Here is a 26675-nt window from a genome sequence, read left to right on the forward strand (position 1 = left end):
TGTTAGACAAGTGACTTGCACTGTGGTCCTATTCAAATAAAAAACCTAGAACAGTGGCACTGCTCAAGGCATGACCAGCAGGGGGAAGCAAAGCTACTGCAAAAGCATCCTCTTCCAAAAGCTTCCCCCTTATTTAGTCTGTCAACTTGTAAACAGTCATTTAGTTTATGATAACATATTTCAATATGAACCATAAAGGAACAATGTAAACACAGATGACATTAGCAGTACTTACGGGTTCTGGCTTTGCCCATGAGAGGTATGCTTCTCAAAGCATTTTGCAGGGCAACAATCTTAATGACATATTCTGTTCCTGGTTTCAGACCTGTGAGCAAACATCACATATAATGTTAGTTATCCATTTATTAATTCTTCCATCTACGATTATCTCGCTCGCCACTTACCATTGATCATGGCGTAGCTCTGGCCTGCATGGGGCCGAGGGACGACTTCTTGAGGCACACCCCCAGCCTCCTCATAGGTCACGTAATAGCCAGTTACCCCCGGACTGCGGGAACGCTCCCATGTAAAAGAAATGCTGGTGGGGTTCAAGGAAGTGAACTGGATATTGGTGGGTGGACTGACCACTGGTTTTGCTGAAAAAGACAGGCATGCATGTACCACATTCACACAGGCTGTAATGTTGATTATGTCTTCCATCTGTCACCATCTGGTTCACATAAAACACTATTCTTAGCTGAAGTTTTAAAATAATGACCTATGCTTACCTGTGGAGGCTGTGAGTGTAAGAGGTGTACTGCGGCCATTTCCTTTCAGTGTATAAATGTTGATCTTATAAGTGGTGCCAGGTTCCAGCCCTGTAGTGTATAGATAAATGCATGTGAGGAAAGTATCTGCATATCTGTATGATGTTGTTTTGTCTTCAGAGGTAAGGATTACAGTACACTCACAGGACACAGCATTAGTTACATTTGCACAATCCAATGATATCCAATTAGTGTATATAACAACTACAAAAAATTCTACCTTTGCAAAGATAATAATGCTCAATTTTGATTATGGTATATATATGTTGGTGTTTATATTCTGATATTTGCATACCTGAGATAGTATATGATCGCAAGTCAGGGCCAATTGTCTTTTGAATGGGTGTGTAGCTTGTAGAGGAAGTGGGCGTGGCTTCAACTAGGAAGCCTGAGATAATCTCCCCTGTTTTGGAGCGCCACGTCAGAGTAATGGAGGAATCGTTGACATCAGAGATGCGGACTCGACGAGGGTGGCTGATATCTTGAACACACACACACACACACAAAAAAAGAGGTCACTAAATTTTCAGAGCGAGGTATGGATAAACACATTCAACTATTTTGGGGCAAAACTCACTCTCCAGTGTGGTAACCTCGCCTTGGACGGGCCTGCTGGTCAGTGAGTTCTTCAGTGCATAAACATGTACATCATAAGTAGTTGCAACCTAGGAAAAAAGAAGTACCGGTAATAATACGCTCAAGGTTGAACGGTCAGTGCACTTCCACATCCTCCTAAAGTTAAATCTACTTTTCTAATACAAGAATCTTATAATAATATGAGTAGTTTAAATTAAATCAGGACTAAAACACTTATTGTAGGTATTATTTGTTCATAGTACATATTTATGCTGCAGTTATTCTCCACTCAAACATCAAACTTATCTATTGAGTCCACTTTTATATATAGACATTCACCATGAGGCCAGTGATATGGGCTTGTGTTGAATCTGGGGTCAGATTCATCTCTTTGGTGGGTCCGCTCTTGCTTTTAGGGTTCACCACAACACGGTAGCCTGTGAGGCCTGTTTGACCAGGTAGTCTGTTTTCTTGACCCAGCACAGCCCAGTGCATGGTGAAGGAGGTGGGGCCCACCTGGGAGAACCGTAGGTGGGTGGGGGGTGAGATCCCTGTGTTGAAAGAGTGGAAAATGTGTCATGAAGGAGGGTGATAAAGGATGGTGCAACAACTCAAATTTAAGACTTTTTAAGACTTTTCTACAGACCATAATCAACCATGAATTAAATAGTTTGTTCTGAAGCCACAAATTGCAGAACCTGCAGTTATCCTTCTTATACAAGTAACTTGGCTTTGCTGTGGGCTTTTGTTAAGGTTTCTCCACTGCTACGCTCCGCTGTAACCAGAGGTGTAGACTCGAGTCACGCGACTTGGACTCATGCAGTGTATTAACAACACGACAAGATACACTCTGACATCTGTACTTACATGCGATATGTGTGTGGTCTGATTCTGTGTGGTGTGGAATATTATTATATATATAGCAGAGTGTAAACTGAATTTCCCCTCTACCGATTATAATCAGTATAATAATAAAAAAAAAATGAACCCAAAGATGGGCAGGTCTGGACCTTTTCACAGAAAACTAAGCTTAACATATATTTAATCTGAAAACAGACATCTGGTGGTTTCTGACTGTCGGAATACAAAAAGTAAACGCCTCAAACCTGTAGCTTGTGTGCCAACGAGTGGTGTGCTGACTGTGTCGTCATGCAGGGCAATGACTTTCACAGTGTATTCAGTGCCTGGCTGCAGGCCATAGATAACAGCGGACTCAGCATCTCCTCGAGGAGCAGGGCGCAGTTCTCTTTCACCCTCCTCAGAGCTGGAATACAAGACCCGGTAGGAAGTAACAATTCCATCAGGACTGTCCCAGGTGATCCGTAGCGAGGTGGAGTCTATGTCCGTGAAGGTCAGATCCTTGGGACGGTCTACATCTAAAAATAAGGAAAATGTTAAGAGACACAAGATATATGCTGCAAAGTCATTGCATATTTACATGACGGGAAAATGGAATTATGTCAATTTGTGTTTGTTTATTATTTTTTTTACTAGATCAAGAAAAGCCTTACTTGTTACAGCATTTAACACAAGTGGAGAACTCTCTCCATCTTGTCCCACAGCATAAACACTAAAAGTGTATTCAACTGTGGGCATCAGGCCTGAAAAAGTCATCTCTGTTTGGTCTGGGAAAGTAAAAACAGAAAAATGAATTCATTACTAATTTTAGCCAACTGAGATCAAAGGAAGAAGAGTAATTGTTTAGCGCTAGTGAAGCTGTCCAAAACAAGTTACCTGGAGCCACCACCTCAGTGAAAGATGAACCCTGTCCATTTCTGGGGACTCCGGTCACTCTGTATCCCTTGATTGGTCCCTGAGCTGGGCTCCACCTCACTGTGACACTGTTGTCATTAACATCCATCACCTCCATGTCAGAGGGAGAGTCTATGCCTGAAGCAATGGATAAAAGTAGGATGGAGTTAATGTGGACAATGTGACGACAACGAAAGAGATCTGCAAGATGATAATAACTATGTGGTTATTTTGGTTCTTACAGTATGTGTATGCATGTGTGCGCTAGTGTACCTGTCTTGTGTGTGACATAGATGGGAGTGCTTGATGCAGGGCTATCTCCTCTGCCGGTTACAGCGTAGACAGTGATTGTGTAGTCGGTACCAGGCCGCAGGTTAGTGATTGTTGCAGTGGACTGAGAACCAGGCACAGTGAACTCCTTAGGATTACTGTGGCCTCCTGAATAAACGAGACATTGATAAAAGTAAATCAATTTCTCATACGACGCACAATCACATATGATGTACAAACATGTGAGCTACCTGTCTCGCCGTGAGTGATCCTGTAGTAGCGCACAGTGACAGGAGGGGCATCCCAGCGGATGGTGATGCTGGTAGGGGAAGAGTCTAGCACCTCCAAATCTGTAGGGGCATCAGAAACTAGAGCAGAAGAACAAAACCAGATCATTAATCATTACAGTCTTGGTGTGATACACGAACATGATGCAAACATACTTGTCTTCTGATTCCCACTGAGTGGCAAGCTTTCTTGTGCTGCGTTAACTGCGTAGATGTTAACCAGGTAATCAGTGTCTGGAGTGAGTCCTGTCAGCGTGAAGTGGTTCCTGGAAGGGGGTAACCTTTCATCCTTGGTTCTTCCACCGACGGCCATCTGGTAACGAATACGATAGCCAGTGATTTTACTCTGGGGGGCCAGCCAGTGGATAGTGAAGGAGGTGGTGAAGATCTCAGAGAAACGCAGACCAACTGGTGAATCCAGAGCTGAGGAGAAACAAAAGCATCACATTAAAACCTAAAACAACAACAAATAGCAAATAGTGTGAATGATGTTGAGCAATGCCAAGGTAAATTCTTAAAACACAAACACGGTTGCTTAATCAGGTAAGACTCACCTGTTTTTTGGGTACCGACAAGAGGTGAGCTCTCTCTCTGCTCATAAACGCACACCACACTCACCAGATACTCTGTGTTTGGCAGCAAATCTGTTCAGAGGGAAAAATATGTTGATAAAATATGTCCCATTGTGTAGTTGTACGTTGATAGATAATTACTGCTTTTGTTCTATCTTACTTCTTAGCACGACATTGTTCATTGTGCCATCTACAATGGTTTCTGTGTAGTCATCATCATCAATGGGACGGTACCTGAAGAAAACAGGGAACAACAAAGACATGTATTAATTATTTAATAACAACAATAACAATTATTCAGGAGTTGTATCACACTTTGGTGAAACAATTGATGTTGAGCTTTGAGAGCATTTTATGTTCATACCTAATGAGAAAACTGTTGATGTCAGCCATGTTGGGAACACGTGGTGGGAGCCAACTGATTTCCATTTGGTCTGGTCCTACCTGGCCAAAGGCCAGATCTGTGGGTGCTGGCACAGCTACGGAAAACAGAATAATTGATCAATATACATTCTGGATGCAGATAAAAAGAAACATACAAAAATCGTCAAATGAACACCTAAATCATGGGTGTCCAAAGTGAGGCGTGGGGGCCATTTATGGCCCGTGACTGTTTTTGTTATTGGTCCACATTCCAAAGCACAATTAAACAACAAAATTTTAAATGACAAAAAAGCAGTAATTTTTACAAAATAAGGCTGAACTATTAGGAGAATATAGTCATAATTAAAAAATATATATATCATAAAGCTGAAATTGTCATGTTCAGTGTTATCGCTTTGCTGCCGCCTGTCTGTTTTCTGTTGCAGTGCATTGCATACCCAAATTACTCATGTGAATCACCTGTGACCAATTACCTGGGCCTTTATCAGCTGCTGCCAGACCGCAACCAGTTGCCAGTTATTCCTTTGCCAACCCTGCTTCCTGCACCTTCCTTCCCTGGCTCCCAACTGGTCTTTATTACTATTTGCCTTGTTACCATTGTGATTCCTAGTATCGTGTATTTTTCTGCTCTGTATGCTGTTTTTGCTACAGCTTCTTTATTTATCGCGTGTGTCTTTTCTTCCTGCCTTGCAGTGTTTTTTGTTGGACTTTTTGGCCTTAGCCCTGAGCTTCTTAGTTGTGTTTTTGTACTTTTGTTGTATTTTTGTAAATTTATTACCTACGGTAATAAAACGTATATTCTTTTTTCACCATTTTCCTTCTGCATTTTGGATTACAGCCTATCGTGACAGAAATATTAAAGCATAAAATATGTAATTTGTTTAAAAGTCATAATATTCTGATAAACAAAAAGAAAACAAAGAATACTTTGCAATTTTAGGAAAATTAGGTTGGGAAAAACTTATATTATCATAATAAAGTCTTAATATTATGACAATAAAGACATAATATTACAGGATAAAACGTTTGGACACCCCAATCTAGATAATAACTCTATTAAACAATTATTAAAATATTTTATTAGTTGCAGCTTATGGTTGTGCATAACTGTATTTTAGTGAGAGCTACTTCTAATTCTGTTACTTAGTTTTGCTATGACAAGATTGCTAATATCTGTGTCAATCAAAACTTTATTATTTTGTTAATGATGTGCTTTTGCTTACAAGTCTGTTGTGTGAATGTAGTGGGTTCACTCTCTCCATTCTCTGTCACGGTGATCACACTAATGTCGTAGTCGATACCAGGTTCCAGCCCATATACAGTATAATGTCCAGTTGTTGGCATAACTGTGTCTTCAAAGATAGGCACGCTGTCCCCAGCTGCCACTACTGTGATCCTGTAACCAGTGATGGCTGTGCTGTTGAGCGGTGACCAGCGTAGACTGATAGTGGTGTCGCTAACATCCTCGAAGCTGAGGTCAGTCAACTGTGGTACCTCTGTGATGGGACGGTTTGGGAGAAGGAGGGGCGATAACAAGACACCACAGCAAGAACACCAAACAAACAATATAGAGTTGAGTAAAAAGGTAGTGGTTGATGATGAGGGGCAGAAAGAGGAGGAGTAAAAAGACAAAAAGACAGACAGAAAGAAGCAATGGTTAGGGTGAGGGCCGAAAACGGTCCACTTCCAGTATAGTGAGATATATATTCAAATATCACACCGATGGAAGAGGTACCTATATATTAAATCTAGTCATCATTCACACAGTGAAGCTTCGGCATTGGAAAATCTTAATATACTGTTCAACAGGCATGTCCAAAGTCCGACCCAGGGGCTATTTGGGTCCATTTTGTATTGGCCCTTGGCAAATTCTAAACGCATAATTAAACAAAGCCTCAAATCAGAACTATTTGCTTTGACACATGTAATGCAAAGCAAATATGTCAGATGTCATTTCTTTCTAAACATGTTTTGATCTGCGTTGAATAAATGTGGCATGTAGATAAGTAAACAAAAGGTGAAGAATATCAAATAATGTGGCCCTCGGTAGAAAAAGTTTGGACACCCCTATTCTACAATATATCCCTATATACTGAAGCATTGCAGTCAAAAAGAAAAAATAAGGACACAGTGATTCATTTAGTGCATACCATGGGAGGGGTCTCAAACTCACAGTATCACTCTCCCATCACTGGGAGTGCTTAAAGTTATGTGTTTAGAGTTAACATAGTTGTTATTTATTATCATCTATTAGTAATAGTAGCTGCCCTTTGTTTGTGTTATCTACCTGTTGCATGTTAAGTTGCAGTGTGGTGGTTATAATGTTATTTCTTTTATGACGAGTTAAAGACTTCTTTGAAAATTGACTTTGGACTGAATGTTTGATGCAGCCCAGCCTCACCTAGACTCTACCTCTGGTGGCCCCCAGTTGAGTTGAGTTTGAGACTCCTGCCCCATGGTGTGTCCTCATTTTTACTGTAGTGTAACAAAACAGTTTTGATACTGTTTGGTATTGTTACTATGGCCACTGCAGTTAGCTTAGTTTAGGTCACTTTAATTGTTGAAAGTTCATGTACTTAGTAAACATATTCACTTTCAACAAAAGGGAAAAAATTACAGATAACTAAACTCATTGCAATTTGCAGTTCAAAGAGTTGTACAAAAGTTATGCTTCACCTGACTTGTATTAAAAAAACAAGATAATACTAATACTAACACCCACCTGGAGTGATGGTTGTTGATATTGGAACACTCTCCATGTCATCCTTAACCGTAAAAACACTGATGTTGTACTCCACTCCTGGACTGAGGTTCTCAAGGGTGCAAGAGTTCTGCCCAGCCTGTACAAACTCCTCCACGCTGTTTCCTTGCTGCCCATTGGTGGGAGTGCATGCTACTCTATAGCCAGTGATGTCTTTGGGTAGAGATAGTTGAAAGAAGATGAGTATGGAGATTCTTGAGGGTTATCAGTGTAAATTAATAATTTGTATGTCATGCACATGTTGGTCTACACTCTACAGGTTGGTGTGTACCTGGTATACTGGCTCCATTCCACTGTACCGTAATTTCTCCAGTGCCTGAGTTGGAGTCCAGGTTGAGATCAGTGGGAGGAGACAGAGCTAGCAAAAATAAGAGCACATCAAAAATGAATGATACAGAAATAAGAGACGTAAAAAACAGAAAACATGAGCTAGTGCTTTCAGCTTACGCGTGACGACGCGTCGTGTGAATGGAGTTCCTTGCTCTTGGCCGTTAATGATTGGTTGCACACTGTAGGTATATTCCACTCCTGGAGTCAGGCCGGAAATGTAAATACTTCCTGAGTCGGAGGTCACGTCTCGCGGGGCTTCTCCGCCCTGACTAGGGCGTACTGTCAACTGAGATGAATGAACACATGGTCAGTGAGAGCCAAAGACACTCATCAGTATACAGGAGCCAAAGGTCAGAAGTCAGTGTTTTCCCAAGAACAAGGACGTAGTGCAGAGCATTCTCATCACTTGTGTGACATACTTTCACCAATCAGATAATTCCCATGTTACCAAGGGAGCGGTGGTCATTTTAACTGTCTGCAAAGGCAGCCATTTCACTCGTGGTCCCAAACTTAATCAAAGATGAATGTATGTTGCTTATTCAGGAAGGCTGAGGTATTACATTAGTAATTTAAAAGATCGTTCTGAAATAGAGATCATCGACAAATGTGGTTGTCTTGGCTTTTCCAGTCAGGGGTTGCCATAATGAGTCAATCACATGATTTGTTTGGCTTAGTTTTTATGCCGAATGCCCTTAGTGACACAACTCTCCCATTTATCTGGGCACTGAACATCTCTAAGAGCTGGACTGGGTGCACGAAAGGCAACAGCGTATACCACTATACCACTAGGCAATGCATCAAAGTCGAATCAAATTTCTCTAATGTACTCTAATATTTAGTGCCCTGTACTGGTCATAGCCCCTAAGGGAAATATTTGCATGTCATCTGTGAAGTGCTAAATATGTGTGATATATCATCAGTGTTCTGGTCCTCTTTTGTTTCTTGTCACACATACAAGTCTAAGTCCTAATGCTACCTTATATCCGACGCGTGGCACTGGAGTCCAGGAGATTATAATAGAGGAGTCAGTAACATCAGTGCTGAAATGGGGTGCGTTACCCATTGGCGGATCTAGAAAGACAGAGAAAGTTTGGATAATTTTTCCGTCATTGGTAACTTTCAAGTGACCATATTACTCACTAGTGGTAAACACTGCTGTCTCTCCTTCACTCAGTGTGTTGTCTTGCTCTGAGTGTAGTGTAGCAGTGTACATGGTATCTGGCTTCAGGTTTAGAAGAGTGTACTGGGAGAGCCGGGCCGGCAGGCGCAGCTGCTTTGGGTTTGAGCCTTCAACGGTGAGGAAGAGCCGGTAGCCGGTGATTTTGGCTCGCGGGGCGAACCACAGAATCACAGCACTGTCCTCCGTCACGTTGGTGAAATGGATATCTGTTGGAGCGTCAGGCTCTAAAAGTAAAGATGTCAATGAAATTGTTATATAAACAGAAATTATTAATACTGCTTAATATAACTATTAAGGATATGACCATTGTTATTGAATGCAGGATCGCAAATTTGAGCGTGACAAATGCCTCTGAACACACATCTATCCGTCCATCCATTTTCCTCCGCTTATCCGGGTCCGCGTTGCGGGGGCAGCAGTTTCAAGGGAAACCCAAACTTCCCCTACTTCCCCTATGGAAGGTATGTCAGTTGACCTGAGAAGGGCCTCGAAGTATTCCTTCCACTGTCCGACTATATCCTCAGTCGAGGTCAGCGGGCCCCCATCCCCACTGTAAATAGTGTGGACCGGGCACTGCTTCCCCTTTCTGAGGCGGCGGACGGTTTGCCAGAACCCCTTCGAGGCCGACCGAAAGTCATGCTGCATGGCCTCACCGAACTCCTCCCACACCCGAGTTTTTGCCTCGACCACCGCCGAAGCTGTGTGCCGCTTGGCCTGCCCGCACCTATCAGCTGCTTCAGGAGTCCCACAAGCCATCCACGCCTGATAGGACTCCTTCTTCAACTTGACGGCTGCCGTGACCTCTGTTGTCCACCATCGGGTTCGGTGCTTGCCGCCACGACTGGCACATTGAGGCCGCAGCTCCGATCGGCTGCCTCAGCAATGGAACACACATCTAAATGTGTCAATTAATCAATTTGGCTTGGACTAGATGCCTTAGTTCACAGTGAATCTTATTGTCATCGTACTGGGACATTTTTGGCAAGTCTATGTTTCAAACTTTGTGGGAGCAAGGTCGGTGGGCAATTCAGTCATTTCTCCCATTTTAAGTTCCTTTAAGTCAGGGTTGTCCAAAGTGCAGCCTGGTTTGTTTTTCATTGCAATGGTCAACTGTCCTAATACCGAACATTTAGAGGAACAAAGACTGAGACATTCTCTTACCGCAGCAAACTTTAAATGTGTACAATATTGGTACTTGGTACTAAATGTGTCATACTCACTCGTGGTTTGCTCCCCAATAAGCGGAAGACTTTCCTCTCCATTGTGAATCGTGTACACATTGAAGCGGTACAGTGTTCCAGGCTGAAGGTGAGTCACTTCAACATATGAGTTTTGGCTGACGGGTAGAGTCATCTCTCTCTGAGGAGAACCAGATTCATCCACTGGGACCACAGTGACCCGGTAACCTGAGACATCGCTGGCTGGCCCAGACCAGGTCAGAACTATTTTCTTATCGGACACCTCATAGAATTGCAGATCTGTCGGGGAGGTTATTTCCTCTGTAAACAGGGAAAAACACGTGGTATTACTGTACTTATTTATTTAGGTCGTCAAGACAAAATAAACTACATTTACTTAAAGTGAAGCAAAGGGAATTTTGACAAATTTTCGGTAGAGTGGGTCATACTAATATACCGTAAAGCCGCTAACCCAATCCATCCATTAATTTTCTATACTGCTTGTCTCATTAGGATCACAGATGAGCTGGAGCCTACCCCAGCTGACTTTTGGTGGACTGGTTGCTAGCCAATCACAGGACACATATCGACAAACAACCATTGACACTCATATTCAAGTCCAAACATGCAAACTCCACACAGACACGGCCAAACAAAAAAAAAAGTCCAAATCCAAAAATCTGCGGCTGTAAAACAGCCTAATGCAGTCCATTATGATAGTCCATTATGATAGTCCATAATGAAGGGTGGCCATTTGAGAAATAAAACAGTTCAATGGGAAATAAGGTTCAATGGAGTCATCGTCAAAATAGTTTTGATGGATACCCTGGCGGGCCGCACGGTGGCCTAGTGATTAGCATGTTGGCCACATGGTCAGGAGATCAGGAAGATCTGGGTTCAAATCTCCTTTGGGTATTTCTGTGTGGAGTTTGCATGTTATCCCCGTGGTTGCGTGTTTTTTCTCCGGGTACTCCAGTTTCCTCCCACATTTCAAAAACATGCATGTTAGGTTAACTGGCGACTGTAAATTGTCTATAGTTATGAATGTTTGTCTATATGTCCCCTGCCATTGGTTGGCAACCAGTCCAGGGTGTACCCTGTACCCTGTACACCTGGGATAGACTCCAGCATACCCTAGTGAGGATAAGCGGCGAGTGTGGTTTTAAATGGCAAAACCATTACTTGCACACTTGATGCACGCATGCATCTAATTACCTGGCAGTGGATCTCCTGCAGTGTTGACTTGCACAAAGACAGGCTCGCTCTCCAAGCTGTCCTCCACTGCATATATACTGATGTTGTACAATTTACCAGGTCGGAGGTCACTCAGAGTCACAGATGTTGCTGTATCGGGCAGAGTCAGCTCAGTGCTTTCACCTTCTATGGATGGGGTATAGACGACACGATAGCCTGTGTAAAGGGAAAAAAAGCAGGATGTACAATTTGTGTAGCTGACTGAAAAAAGTGCATGCACTGACGGCGAGTGGCCATCATGGCAATTCTACTTGGAGCAACATACCAGTTATCGGAGCCACCGGTTTATCCCAGCTAATCACAATAGAAGTTTCTCCAATATCCTCCACTTCATGGTCAGCAGGAGCATCAGGTGCTGGATCATGGAACAAAGGTAGTATGAGCAAGTGTTTGCTACTTTTCTTGTAGGAAAAGGAATTGCCGCAAGAAATGATAATGATGATGATAAAAGTAGATACCAGGGACAAGTGACGATGGACTCACCAGTGGTTTGTGAAGTTGTAAGAATGAGGTTGTCTTCTCCACTATCTGTCACCTCATAGACATTAATTGTGTACTTCCTTCCAGGTAGAAGCTCATTAATATTCACTGATGTAGCTGTACGCGGCAGGTCTGCCCAGAAAATGCACAAATACATTAAAAGTTATGAATACAAAATGACTCAAGAGATACTATTGTACAAGAATGCAGATAAACTGACAAGTAAGGTGTCATGCACGTTTATTGATACAGTACAGTACATGTTTCTGCACTTACCTAAAACCACCGGCTGTCCAGTGCTTTGACCCTGCTCAGTGAGTTCATACTCAACTCTAAAACCAGAGACTGTGTCGGAGGCGGAGACCCAAGAGATGACAAAGCTGCTGGACGTAATTTCTGTCACAGACTCGGAGGTGTCCACCACAGGGGGAGGCTGAGTCGTCTCGCCTTGTGATGTAGCCACTAAATGAGAGACAAGAAAGAGAAAAAAAACTTATGGAGTCATCAGATCAGACCTCAATACAATGGCAGAGACACACAATGAAAACTATTATGGTCATAGCCAATTACAATGTTTCAACAGAATATTTTAGTATTTTTATTATTATTACTATTATTCTGAAAGTTAGTTATTAACACCAGAAATTTAATGTAGTAATTAAACATTTTAAGACCATGTAAGGTAGGGAAAGGTCAGGTCAGAGTTAATCCCTGTACTATCAGCCAAACAGTGTACGTAATTGCATTTAAGCAGAAACTGCAGCGGACTTCGACTCTCTCAACTCACATGATCCATAATGAGTTGTGAAGTCAAAGTGTGTGACCTCTTTCCGTCCAAATCGCAACACACTGATCAGCTGACCCTCATAGGTAATGCCTGGCTTCAGCCCAGAGATGGTGTAGGAGTTGAGATGGCCAGGGATCACTACCTCCCTCCATCCTGTATGGGTATTTTTCTGCCAAAAAGAATAAATAGAAAAGGTTATAAATATTTGCATAAAAGAACAGAGATCCTATGTTTCAATGTTAATGTTGAAACTTACCACTCTCCATTTGAGGACGTACTCGGTGATGTGAGCAGAGGGCGGAGCATTCCATTGAATAGGGTGGGAGTTGGGTTGGTTTCCAGATTCTGTTATGATCACTTGAACAGGACGGTGACCACCTGGGAGACAGGACAGAAACAGAGTGCCATTAAACAGGTCAGAATTTGCAGTCATGGACAGAAACTAATGTTCAAGATTTGACAAGACAACATGCATTTCAGAATCATGCACTTTCAATATTACACAATAAAGTAATGTGTTCTCAAGTGTATACACAAGAACAGACAAATCCACTGAAAAAGGTATGCAGTAGTATTTTCTTCCAGGAAAAAAATAGCATATCACTGTCAGATTCCAGCCTGGACTACAGCAGCCAGATGGGAGAAGACTTTTCCTCTATTTGCTTGCTGTGCTTTTTACTTTTCTCTAATATTCACTACAGTGAGAACATCATTATTTGATCCCTTGCCAGTATTTTAAGTGTACTCCTTTACAAAGACAGTCAATTTTGGTTGCTTTGGAAAGCAAAATGGTATCAACAAAAAAATCCACAAAAAACTTGCGTGAAGGTTAGGAATTCATTTGTATTTCAGTAAAAGAAGTAGTTGTTTGGAGAAATACACAGGCTATTTCCCCCACTGATTATAAACTGCATTAGCAGATCATCTTTGATTTAAAACCTTGTGTCTTTGATACTCAAATATTTTGTTCAGAATAGATAGTTGATCCTTAACCAAACCGAAAAAATGATCAAACCACAGGTTTTGTACAGCCAGGATGATTTGCTTATATCAGGGACGTCCAACGTGCGGCCCAGGGGCCACTTGCGGCCCACAGCTTGTTTTTTTTTATTGGCCCGCAGCACATTGTAGAAATAAAATTCAACCAAAAATAAAACAGTAAAAATAGAAAAAAATAGAGGGCAAAATGAAAGAAGATTAAATTTGGACACTAACAATAAAGCAAAGCTTTGTCTTCAATATATAAAGCTTCTGACACGCCTGGCTTATATTGTCCATAAAACAGAAAAATCACAGTAGATGCAATATCAGGTATAAATGGAGCAGATGGATATTTTTCCATTTATCCGTCCATCTTCTTCCACTTCTCCGAGGTCGGGTCACGTGGGCAGCAGCCCAAGCAGGGAAGCCCAGACTACCCTCTCCTTGGCTACTTTGTCCAGCTCCTACCGACGAATCACAAGTTGTTCCCAGGGCAGTTGAGCGACATAGTCTCCCCAAACTGTCCTGGGTGTTCCCCGAGGCATCCTACCGGTCGGAGATGCCCTGAACACCTCCGGGAGGTATCCTGACTAGATGCCCGAGTCACCTCATCTGGCTCCTCTCAATGCAAAGGAGCAGCGGTTCTGGTACGACTTTTATTGATGGTGTTTTGGATGGATCACTTGCACTACCGTTTTGTGAAAAAAAATAAAATAAAATCCTGACAAACAAAAGGGTGGAAATTTGGCAAAACGTACACCCCAAATGTGTTGCCTGTGCTATTATTTTTTTGACAAATACACCACATGGTGGCAGTGTTATTAATCACTAAAGCTTGACACAAAAATCAGGTGGACATGAAATTTCTCACACAACTCAATGCGTCTACAAAACAGCCACTGTACCTTTTTGATGTTTAGGGTATCTACCTAATTTTTATTTTATTTATGTTTATTTATTTATTCATATTTATGTTTAGGGTATTTAGCTGAATCACCACAATTTGTTATGCATCTTTAAGGGACTGACAAGAGCACATGTCTGTAAGATCGGTCAAAGTTGTTTGAAAAACATGGATACCATCATATCAAGTCAAACTTCCTAACTTTTTTGATTGCATTAAATACCTCCATGTACTGTAGTCTACTAGTAATCTTATGGGAGTTCCAATTTAACTTAATATATGATGTTATCATTAATGGAAGTATCAGTGCACATCTGTGAATGAGGGTGGGAGAAATAGCAACTAAAGTAACTTTTTTTAAATCACATAAACAGAAGAAGCCAAACATGTTTCCCGTGTGAGAAACTAAAGCAAAATAAGGTATCAAGTCATCTTCGAACTGAACATAAGTCATGTGGAGAGCAGACTCCTGACATAAGCTGTGTTGATAGAATCCGGTAGCTTCTATAAAGAACTTGAGGTTTCTAGCCACTTTTCCAAATAGCAGACCTGTAATTAAAGTGGCTTGGTTAACCATAAGTCCTAGCAGATACACAAACCTCCAAAACAATCTGCGACCAATTACAGACCATTACAGAGCCACAGGCCGCTGACGAAGGGAGGGCAGATACCACAGAATCTACATGTGGGATCAGATAAATATAAAAAAAGGATGTCCACTTGCATTGATTGTATTACATCTCATCTATACCGACACATACTTTCTTACTATACTAGCTAATATCAATGTTACTATAAGGTATTACTGTACATGAAAAATACACACATTTATGCAAAATATGTAGTACGTCTTTAAAGAAAAACGCTGCAAAAGAGTATGTCCCGTTGGCAGTTAAAGTGCAATTAAAGCTTTTTAAAAGGGGTCTGAACAATAAAGGGCTTCCTTGTAAGCTTCCCCTTGGGTTTTCCATTTCTACCTTTTATGGTTGTACCCTGAAAGTTCCCTTACTTGGAGCCTGGACTTCACTCTCGCTTTTAAAATGTACACTGTATGACCAAACACACCCCCACCCCACCCCCTCACTCACCACCACCCACCACCACACACCCACCCACCCACACACACACACACACACACAGACACACAGTTCACAGCTGGTTGTGATTATGGCCAGCTCGCGCTAGAAGGTGCCCTACATTTTGCATTGCTCATCAACCTGCTTAACAAAACTAGTAAGCAACACACTTAAAGCACAAGTTCATTGCCTGATGTTGGGTAATGCTAACATTTATCAGTATAGTTTTACCATCATGGACACATGATGTAAAGATCAGTTGAATTTCTGCTTCAGTTCTCTGTGTTTTCACAATTCTCTTTGAAGCCAGGTTGAATGCACAAGCTCTAATTCCATTGTCAGCCAAATGCTGTGCGCCTCTGAAAGGCTAAGTGGCAATTTTGGTCATTTAAGCTTAGTTGTGTGAGTTTCTTAACTAGGAAGAATAGGCTTACACCCTATCCCTAAACCTGACATACATGCTAGAAGCAAAGTTACTAGTAGAACAACAATAATAATAATAATAATAAAAATGGATAACATAGCTTTCTATAGCTCTGATGTGTTGTTGTTAATTTTGTAATTTAATTAATATTTAAAGTAATTTTGAATAAAAAAGTGAAGTTTTGGTGTTAAAATACAGCTGTTTGATGCGTTTCTTCCGAATGAAGATGCGCTGAGGTGTCATGTCACGTATTAAAACACGTATTCTAGAATGTTCAGTCACTTGTTAAAACAGGTAGGCTTTTATTGTATCCATTTGTGTCCTGGCTAGTAGCTTTATCTTCTTCTCTTGCAAATTTAATGTTAACGGCTGCACCATTAGTCCTCCACGGAGACTGGCGCATACATATAAAACCTACTCCGATGATCATTCAATGGAAGCGTATACATGCAAGAGGGTTCTGGTTTCCAATCAAATATACGTGTGAAAATTGTTTAGTTGTTTTTTAAAAAGCTGATTTCCACCCAATTCATGCAATTATTAGTTTTTTTCAAAGCACTGCAGTACTAGCTCCAAAACTTTTAACAGGTTTGTTTAAATGTGAAGTCATCAAGAAAATCTATAAAAGTGAAAGCTTTCCTTTTAGAAGCGTTAAAGATTTGATTGGTCTGTGTGTGAAAAGTGTTTTTTAGAGCTGTGAGGAACAAAGGCTCCAAATGGCGGGTGTATTTGCAGGGGAGGAACTCACACCCCACCCATCTCATTCTGTCACACATCAAAGTCAAGGGCCTCATTTTAGAGGTCATTTTTGAAGCAAACTGTTTCCCTTACAATGTTAGTATTCAGTTATGCACATCTAAGCCTTTGCAAAGATAATAATGCTCGGTTTCGACTGTCACACTCAGAGCCATTGATTTAACAATCTGTTCATTATTAGCAGTGACGTAAAAAAGGTGTGGGTGTGGCATCTCAGTATGATGCAGTGCAGTTCTATAATACTGCAAGCTAGCTGATATCATCAATCAAAACTGAGCACTGACCATGGATATGGTTTTTGGCACAAAATCACCCGCTCATAATGTGCCTTACCAGGATAGGACTGCTGGGGCTCACAGCTGAGCTCTCCGATGCCGTTACCATAGCAATAGCACTTGTACATGAATCCATGGATGACTTTATCCCAGGACTCTCCGATCTGGTAGAAAGCTCGTGTCTCTGGTTCCTGGCACTGGTCTAAGGGCAGAGTCATCAAAACAGGGTAGTAACAGTCGCTCGCAAGGAGTAACTTAAATATAGTAATTTGCCTAATTAGTTAGTTGTTCAAGTTGAAGGTGCTGTCCCTCTTGGTTCCAAACCACACTTTTGTCAACCATAAAATATAAGAATAGAATAGGCATTTACTGTCATTGCACCATTTGACACAACCATTGTGGGGGTGCTCCTCTACAGCAGTGCACTATAAAAATACAGACAGTTAAAAGTACATCATAAAAAACAAGCATAAATAAAAATAAATATTTTTTAAACATTTAAAAAACAAACAAACCACGGAAACCACACAAATTTGAAATAATAATAAATATGATAAATGTAATAATAATAGCATGTGTTACAAAGAGTGGTTTATGAGATCATATTGAACAAATAAATGTTTCTATTTGTCAGAATTCAAAGTTAACCTTTGTTAAAAAATGTCATTCAACCCAAATAAAATGATTGTCGTTTATGGCTTTTACTAATAGCTGACTCGTATATACGCGGACATGTCTGTCGCGAGTGCATGTGGGTGCATACAGCCCCCCACCCCGCATACCTAACCAAGGAAGACAGCACCTTTAAAAAAATAAGTTACACTGAAATGTTTGTTTGTCTTGTTCTTTCTCTATTATTTGAACATTTTCGTCCTACCAATAGCGTCACACTTCCAGCGTCCACGTCCCTGTCCAAAGCAGGTGCAGTTCATCATATATCCTTCCTCGTGTTGTTTGGTGAACGTCTGGTTCACCTCGTAGGTCAGACTATCTACAATACACTGGTCTGAAAGAAGTAAAGACACGAGCAAAGGCCAAATGAGACTCTTTCACAGCTTGTGAACATCTGCTCTGCTGAATACTACCAGTGTGTTTTCACGAATGTGTGTGTGTGCGTGTGTGTGTTTGTGTGTGTGGTGCAGGTGCAAATGGAAACCTGTAATCCACAGGTGTGCATACTCAGCTTTAACCTTTTGACAGTTAGGTCATTATATATCACCCATGACCTTTCAACTTGTCAGTCAGATTATATCACTATTGCTCTAAAGACACATAACCACATACAGTACACACACACACACACACACACACACACACACACACCACATACCTTTAAGCTGTGAGTAGGCAACACAGCTCCATTCTCCTCGACCATTGCCAACACAGGTACACCGCATCATGTGACCCAAAACATCATGCCGTTTGTCCCACTGGTCCCCCACACGGTACATCACCCCTTCACTGGTCGTGCACACTTCTTCATGGGCTGGAAGACAAGGTCATAAAGAGATGCTTTATCAATCACATCAATGTTGCAAAATGCAGATTTCCCTTTTACTAAATGTGTTTAAATACTCACTCCTAACTCACTCCCCGGATGAACACACAACTGTTAATTATCCGTTATTATCTTACATTTAAACATCAATGAACATCTGTGTCCTAATGACAAAAAAATGTGACAATCACAACCCTGAAACAGATGTCCCGTGCTCCTTTTTTGTAATGACTGTGTGTGTTCAACATGTGTTCTCCATTAAAAAGAAAGTTAAAGAGTACAACATTTGAGTGCCGAGAATTTAGCAGGAAATCAAACGAAAAGCCAAACCCTGTATTATATTCATGACTGGACAATTTTCCTGTGCAAGCTCCATGTGTATGCACAAACCCCTACTGTGGTGCTCCAAAACAATGGTGAGTCTTTCTGCATTGCACTGCGCTAATATGGTGGCCATGGGGCGGACATGCTCTGTTCAAAATTCTGTCTATTGCCATGCTAATATTTTGCTACGGTTTCAAAGTAGTTGCAGGTAGGGTTATATGACGGGATGTTGTTCGATATCGGCATAAAAATTAGATCTCGGTTTTCTGCTGATAATGATATTAGCGCACGCAAGATGATGCGTTCCACAGAGCAACAAGCTTGCTAGTTCAGTACGTCCGCAGTCTGGAATTATTTGCAAGTTTCGCCTTTGGATTGTAAATATGAGTCGTAATAAGATGTCCGCTGATGTTCTGCAAGCTCAACACGAAAGGACGGCAGCCATGAAGCTCGGAAGGCACTTTTTATTGGCACACAGCTTTGATTCACTGTCACACCACACAGTCGTCAAAAATACAAAACAGCCCACTTGTGGCTTTCACAATAAAAACACTGCGCATTACATCCTGTCAGATGGCATCTAACAAAATAAGGGTCTCAGAAAACTCGCTTCAATTCGCAATGAAAGCTCTGGTTATACGAGGGGAAAGTAAGGCATTTTTCTTTTACTGACTTTTGTTGGAACAAAAGACGACGTGATATGAAGCGTAATACAGTGTCTGTGACTTGTGTGCGCCTTACAAATTGGGGGCTGAAAAGCGACATAGTGTTTATTTGTGAAATGCATCCAGTGATGTGACGTGACATGAGGGAAGAGCTGTAGCCAATATCAGTATCAGTTGACATTGGTATTGGTAATGAAGTGCTGGACAATATTGATATGTCATATATTAGTAAAAAGCCAATCGAGCATCTCTAATTACAGGGCTATTAACATTTTAAAAAGGTTTTCTCTTTCGAGCAACCAGAAAATGCTCATCTACATTGCTAAGGTGACACTTTGTTAAGAGTGGGAGAATCACACAATACATGCCTTTTGTTGTGTCACATTATTTAAGGACAGGATGCTGGCATGGTATAAAAAAAATCACACAGGTTGTTTGGTTCAGTCTAAACAAACAGCATTCCTGCAATGTCACAAAGATGAGATAGGACATCTGCTGTACAGTCAAGAGATAGAGCAGAACTACGTATAGACCACCTAGCTTCCTCTTAGAGACCACCGACATGACACCGTCATGGTCATGTTTTCAGTGTAGCAAATTTGAACAGTTTTTGATGGCTACGAACTGACTAAAAGACCACATGGCTGACACCATGTTAACCTTTTCAACAACTGCCACAGCAAAGGGGGCTAGGGGTCGAGACGCCTTTGAGCGTCACCATTAACATCTCAACTACGATGTTTATTTTGACAGTCTTCGGAAAATCATTAAAGTAAAATCAAAGGCTTCCTGGTGTGCACAAGCAACCAACTCTGACAAAGGTATGAGTGCTTTTTTTACCCCCTCTTTAAATCTTGACAGGCAGTTGTCTTAACAACAGGGTGTTGTGCAAAGGTGGGCCCCAAGATGCATAAAGACGTAAAAAAAACTGGATTCAAAGGAACATAAAACAGCCAACTGAATTATTACATGTTGACATGGGGAGACATAAATTGTCTCTTTGTTGCGTCACCACTACACACCAACAAAGAATTGAAGCTATTCAAACTAAAACCAATACTGTAATGAAATTCTAATTCTAATTCTAATCTTCCATCTGCCTACTTGGAAGTCAAAGAACCTTTTGATGTAAGATAGTTCTACAAAGTTATGTTTGTGATTTACGGCCCTTGCTATCAGAGGATATATTTTAATTGAGGTGATATCAGTTTCATCGTTTCGCCACAGGATTATGCGATAGCTTGTTTGTGTAAGCTATTTTTCAAATGTTTAAAATGACATTAGCACATAACTCACTGACCTAGTTTCAAATTTTTATTGTACATCCTTTTGGCATCATTATTACCAATTCATTAGTCCTTCACAGACATCAGTCAACAACCCCCCAGTGTTTCACTGCCTTCAGTGCCTTTTGTTGCCCATGGAGATCTAATTGGCACCAATTCAACAAAATAACACATTCTGACAGGTGACTTCAATTTGCCGAAGCTATAAATAAAGGTGTCAGACCTGTAAACGAGATTTAGTTTCAGACCCAATGCCTTTTAACTTCAACCTGATAAGGGCTTACATGCTAATTGAGTTACCCCGCAGACAGGGAGGAGAAACGTTTGAATTAGGTCTGGTGGCGTGATTGCAATTAGAGGTGCTAATTGTGTTAATTCAAAGGCAACTGTTTAAAAGACCCACATTTGGCCAGCTTGCTGTCATTTGGTTGGTCTATGATCTCAGCCATCCCATTGTCTGGTTTTAAGCAAACATATCTGACTTGTACACATTGCAAAAATATGGGTGTTCATTGTCTCTTAGACACATTTAAATATGTTTTTCATTCTCTTTCATGCCACAACTATGAAACAATTCTAGCTCAAACATCTGGAGTATCTCTGTTCCATATTACACTCCCACTTACCAGCCATAGGGCAGAATCCAAAACGGTGTTCTGCATCGTAATCTGTTGTAGTGCCGCACCACTTCATGCCATCTCTGCGTCCATCTGCAGTGCAGTCAGTGTAGTTTCGGCCATTATAAAGATAGGGGAATTGGCACAAAGCACCATTTGAATTACCACCCCTTGTTGCCACAAGTGCTATAAAGGAAAGAAACAAAGTTAGGATCCAGCTGCCCATAAATCCCTAGTCAGTAGTGGAGGTTTTCTCTCTCAGTTCATGCACTTTTTTCAGTTTGGCTCACCATTCTTTTCTGTGCAGAAGGAATACTTCTGGTCCATCTCAAAGTCAGATGAGGTGGAACACCACAGCTGCCCATCACTACGCCCATTTGAGATACAGGAGTGATAAGTCTTCCCCTTGTAAACAAAGGGGAACACACAAGGCTGACCTCCAGAGTTGCCCCCGTACACTGGAGCTGGCCCATCTGGAGGAAAACACGACCATATGTGTTCATCATGGACGGCTCTCTTTTAGAATAGTTGGCTTTTTCTGAGGCCAACACTTAAAATTAATGAAAAGCTACAAAACAACCATCTTACCCCATTGTTCACAGCTGACCCCAGTGCCCAAACAGGTGCAGATCAACTGTTTAGTTCCCTGGCTCTTAAGCCAGCGCTGGCCAACAAAGTATGACAGTCCAGAGTCTGTCTGACAGGGTCCTTCTTGGGGAAGCTCAGGCACGGAGGGAGGCTGGTAGATGGCTGGCTGGATGTTAGTGATCACACGAGAACCTGTGCCTGAAATGAAACGAAGAAATTAGTTAAGGAGAAAAACAATGTTAAAAACACATTCTAATTATAATCTGAATTGATTAACTAATTAACTAAATAATTTGTTTAGATAACACAGAATAACACAGAGCAGATGACACACAAAAAATAATGCCAAGCAAGAGGCCAGTGCTGGATTATAACTAATTTCCAGAAGAATAAACACTTTCTTTTTTATTAACTGTCTCCGAGTCACTATGAGTCTTCTGACTCATAGCCAGAAGTCACTTCAAGCACATTTTTTCCTGCTAACGCTCTCCTGTCCTTTGTTTTCTTCAACTTCTGTTCCATGTCTGTCTTCCTCATGAGATCATGATCATGAGTTACAAGACAAGTCTTTCTCACGTCAACACTTGGCGCTTCAGACTTTTCCCCCCCTGAACACGGCCGTCTCTGGCATACATTATTCTCTCTGCATGGGGAACAGGGAAGGGGTGCAAAACACACACAAGGATATCATCAGTTCTCACCCAGGCCAGAAGTGTGAAGTGAGGCATGTCTTTCACACTTCCACTCCCCTCGGCCATTCCCTGTGCATAGACACTGGAGCAGGTTGCCTCTGGCATCTGTCTTGGTCCATGTATCTCCAATACGGTAGGAGGTCAGAGTGTCCTGGTCATTACAACGATCTGAAAAAGAAAAAAATGGGAATAGTTAATTATGATCATAAAGAGACATGTCATATAATGTTATAATGTAAGGATATTACTTTAAAATCATGGCAAAATATAAAGTATATAGCAATGATTCTCAACCGGTTTGGCTGTGGGACCCACCCTCACCAAAAACATTTCACAAATATCTTATATTTAATGAAAGGACGGTGCAGTTTGAATTAGAATTCGATTTGAAAATAACACAGTGTGCCAGCACAAAACAAGCTTAATGAACGTTTCAGGAACAATACTGAAAAAATATTTTAACAAAAAGTGTTTGTATAGGTTTGGTCTCTACTTGCTAGCACAGAAGACGGATAACAGGTTCTCATTAAAGACTCCAGTTGAGTTCTATTTCAGGACCTATACTTTGAAGCACTGTCAAACTGAACATACAAAAATATTACATCACATACAAAATAATTCCTTTGTGACATTCAACATAAACTAAACACATTCAAACAAACACGCTAGCTCAATGCTAATTTACATTGAAAATCCCATACACACGCTAGCGATTAGCACAAGCGATTTTACATGGCGATTTCAGACAAATACAAAGAGAACAAAGGTGTACATTGTACTTCAACAGGCGATATATAATAAGCATAAAACCTAAAGCTCAACAAGAGACAGGGCTAGTACGTTCAACATCATAATGGCAGTAGACTGCTAACTGGTCTTCTTCTGTGACAGCGAGTTTCAAATTGCCCTACAGAGCGTTGTCCTTACCTATAGAAGTATTACTACAAATATCTTCTTCAGAATAAAAGCGCAAGATTAAGACTTTTGGGTCGCGACCCACCAGTTGAGAATCCCTGGTATATAGTGTGTTACTACAAAGGTTTGAGGATAAACACACAAATGTTTTGTGTTGGTGTGCTGATTTGCTTAGATGCATGTGACTGGTTCAAAAATAACCATCAGTAATTTAATTTCCTTGTGGGAGCAACACTGACACATGTTCCCAGTTTGTTAAAAAGCAAAAAAAGCACAGAAACGAAACATGTCATAAAAGGGCTTTTGTATCAAAAAAAGATTACAAAACTAAAGTTGCCAACAAAAGTTCTGTACTAGTAAAAGTAATTACTGATTGAAGACTTGATTAATTAATTCCAGAGAAGTGAAAGAACTCTTACTTCTGGATGTGCATGTTATGCGCCCACTTCCTTCCCCCAGACAGGTGCAGTCCACAACCATCCATCCCTGGTAGGGTTTCTCCCATGTCTCCCCAACAACGTATGATGTCCCAGCTGTGTTGTCATAGCAACGCTCAGCTGCAGGACACACACATTTAGTTTACTGTTAAACACTCATATTTAGACACTCTAAACTGTACAAAGTGAGCAATAATTAATGATACCCCAAGTTGCATTACCGTTAGTCACTGTCTGTGCGAATGACTCACCAACAGGCTTGCAGGTCCATTCTCCTTTGCCATTACCCAGACAGACGCACTCCAGCATGTAGCCCCCTGTCTCGTGCGGTCGCCTCCAGGTGTCTCCTATCTTATATGAGGCTCCGTCCTCATGACAGCGATCTAGGTAGACGAGGGAATAATGATGACAAGAAGGAGGAGGCGTATGGGTCACTTCCACAAAGACTCATGTTTCCATTATTTAACTGCCCAGCTAACAGCAAACAAATGCACACTGGCATCAGTCTGGCATATCAGGATATATTTAGAAACAGGAGCGGTTGAAGGCGTTGTCTGAAGTGTCCCAACATACTTGCAATGGTGCAGCTGATCTTTCCCCTCCCAGATCCGATACAGGTACAATCCCAAATCATGCCTTCCTTGGGCCTCTCATAGGTCTCTCCAACACTGTATGACTGCTGGTTGATCTTATCATAGCACCTCTCCTCTGTTGCAGGGAGGAGAGCAACACAAGAGAAAAAGGTGTGTTTTGTCTCAGAGACATACTGATAAAACAACACAGTCATCACACTCATGTGAACTCACCTTCAGGTTTGCTTTTACACTTAATGCCGGCGACACCATTGCAGGTACACACCAGAGTGCTGCCCAAGTATGGCCGTTCCCACTGGTCATTAATGCTGTAGAAATGACCGTTCTCTATGCAGCCATCTGGCAGGAAACAAGCAGAGCACAGGTAAAACAGCGCCAGGGGTCTGAAACATTACATTACATATGGGAAGAAAAAAAAAAACTCCACCCCCAAAGACAACCTGGCTATTTTCATGAGGGAAAAAAAGAATTTGGATCAAAAACTAACTCCATGTACACTATAATTTAGATGAACGATTTTATTGCAGGACAAGATTCCCCCCTTGTCTGTGAAATTGACCCTAAATGTGTTAACTTGACTTCAAAAGACCCCCAGGTACAGTAATAAATCATTTGCAAAGGAGACAATATCATCCACTTTTAGCCCCCCTCACTGACATGCACACGCACACGCACAGCCACACACGCGCACACACACGGGCTGGTTCTTTGTTCACGTCCCCATCTGCTACGAACCCCTCATTCTCTCATCTTTCTCCAACATAAGAGACATTGAAACATGATTTTTCTCGGTTAAAAGAACATGTTAATGTGAAGTCGTCATATTTAGAAACATGCAGGGCAACTGCAAGGATAGTCCCTCCAAAAAACTTCAGGGCATTCTGATTATGGAGTCAGCTGGTCTGTCATTTGAACAAAAAATGAATTAACTAATGAATTAATTATATATTTTATATTTTATTCTATATTCCAACTATACTGGGATGCAATTAATTCAATTCAATGAGACGTTGGGTTTAAATGACTAAATGAAATGACTAACTTAACTGGGACCGTTCCCAACAACTTAGTGAGCAGGTTGGGAAAAAATGCAAGCTTACCCTGAGACACCGAGGGGACGTGATGCTGCTGCGCCTGTCGTCGGTTCTTGTGGGTCCCCTTGGGCATGCAGTGCACTGCGCTTCCAATGCACAGGGTAAACAGCAACCCGGTTATGGTGCTGTGGGACATTGTGACTAAATGTTGCACTTGGGCCAACTAAATGCCACCAGAGACGGAGAGAAGTCGGCTCCGGTGCAACAGAATTCGGTCTGCTCCTCCTCTGCTCCAGTGTGCAGGTCAAACAGCGAGTGGGAGTGATTTATCTAACTGGGCATGGCTGACTTGCAGCGAGAGGAGGGAGGTTCAACCCGGAGCCCGACAACACACGCAGCGTGTTTCAGTGAGTGGGATTGTATTTCTAACAAGTGACATAGTCGGCTAAACAAAATAAGTTTTTTTTTTGTGTAATACATATGGTCGTTTTACTGACTAAGCTTAACGTAATTTACCAAAACGTGTTACTTCTGTAACTTAAAAGAACTGGAAAAGAACTCGTCGGGTATCCACCACTTAGCTAGATGGCATACCAGGAAAAGTTTAATTTTCTCCAAAGATAATGGCATAGGTCGCACAGACAACAGAAATCATCTGTGATTCATCACAAAACATAATAAATACTTAAGTAGAATGTAACTATGAACAAACACACCAACGTACATCAACAGAATTGCGACGTCTCACGTTGCATCACCCATTGTTGCTAAGCAGAAACCATCAGCGAACTCGGATTCCCCAATTCCAACTATATATTTGGCATGTGTCAGCCTCGCCCACGACTGTTTGAACGGCAAACCTAGGGCTGGAGGAGCGCTTGCAAGAATAGGAAGTCAGAACTCTCAGAAAAGTGTTCAATAACAGTATTGCATGGATTATTTATTATCTATTGATTTCTACATGACTGTCAGGAGACTGAGGGCTCAAATCTGTGTTAGGACATCTCTGTGTGGAAGTTGGCTGTTACATGC

The 26675-nt window shown here is 41.5% G+C and overlaps 1 protein-coding gene across 1 annotated transcript in view; it reads right to left on the reverse strand.

Moving 5' to 3' along the window:
* fn1a (fibronectin 1a) overlaps positions 1-25952 on the reverse strand; it is a 31646-nt gene extending 5694 nt beyond the window's left edge. Inside the window, exons 1-40 of the mRNA XM_054787511.1 lie at positions 25710-25952; positions 24823-24948; positions 24590-24724; positions 24268-24399; positions 23999-24136; positions 22674-22832; positions 21973-22170; positions 21675-21857; positions 21394-21570; positions 18325-18480; positions 17872-18000; positions 17053-17196; positions 12835-12956; positions 12579-12747; positions 12068-12253; positions 11795-11923; positions 11577-11666; positions 11273-11467; positions 10100-10378; positions 8840-9103; positions 8676-8770; positions 7817-7985; positions 7641-7727; positions 7331-7522; positions 5832-6104; positions 4589-4703; positions 4385-4458; positions 4207-4296; positions 3809-4075; positions 3617-3733; positions 3369-3533; positions 3078-3233; positions 2855-2968; positions 2450-2719; positions 1683-1894; positions 1345-1432; positions 1063-1248; positions 729-818; positions 405-596; positions 236-325 (exon numbers count right to left, since the gene is read on the reverse strand). Coding sequence (XP_054643486.1) covers positions 236-325; positions 405-596; positions 729-818; positions 1063-1248; positions 1345-1432; positions 1683-1894; positions 2450-2719; positions 2855-2968; positions 3078-3233; positions 3369-3533; positions 3617-3733; positions 3809-4075; positions 4207-4296; positions 4385-4458; positions 4589-4703; positions 5832-6104; positions 7331-7522; positions 7641-7727; positions 7817-7985; positions 8676-8770; positions 8840-9103; positions 10100-10378; positions 11273-11467; positions 11577-11666; positions 11795-11923; positions 12068-12253; positions 12579-12747; positions 12835-12956; positions 17053-17196; positions 17872-18000; positions 18325-18480; positions 21394-21570; positions 21675-21857; positions 21973-22170; positions 22674-22832; positions 23999-24136; positions 24268-24399; positions 24590-24724; positions 24823-24948; positions 25710-25839 — 6283 coding nt within the window. The 5' untranslated portion in view covers positions 25840-25952. The remainder of the gene's footprint in view (positions 1-235; positions 326-404; positions 597-728; positions 819-1062; positions 1249-1344; positions 1433-1682; positions 1895-2449; positions 2720-2854; positions 2969-3077; positions 3234-3368; positions 3534-3616; positions 3734-3808; positions 4076-4206; positions 4297-4384; positions 4459-4588; positions 4704-5831; positions 6105-7330; positions 7523-7640; positions 7728-7816; positions 7986-8675; positions 8771-8839; positions 9104-10099; positions 10379-11272; positions 11468-11576; positions 11667-11794; positions 11924-12067; positions 12254-12578; positions 12748-12834; positions 12957-17052; positions 17197-17871; positions 18001-18324; positions 18481-21393; positions 21571-21674; positions 21858-21972; positions 22171-22673; positions 22833-23998; positions 24137-24267; positions 24400-24589; positions 24725-24822; positions 24949-25709) is intronic.
* Between the last annotated feature and the right edge of the window lie 723 nt (positions 25953-26675).

Source organism: Dunckerocampus dactyliophorus, chromosome 9, assembly GCF_027744805.1.
Source record: "Dunckerocampus dactyliophorus isolate RoL2022-P2 chromosome 9, RoL_Ddac_1.1, whole genome shotgun sequence".
Lineage (NCBI taxonomy): Eukaryota > Metazoa > Chordata > Actinopteri > Syngnathiformes > Syngnathidae > Dunckerocampus > Dunckerocampus dactyliophorus.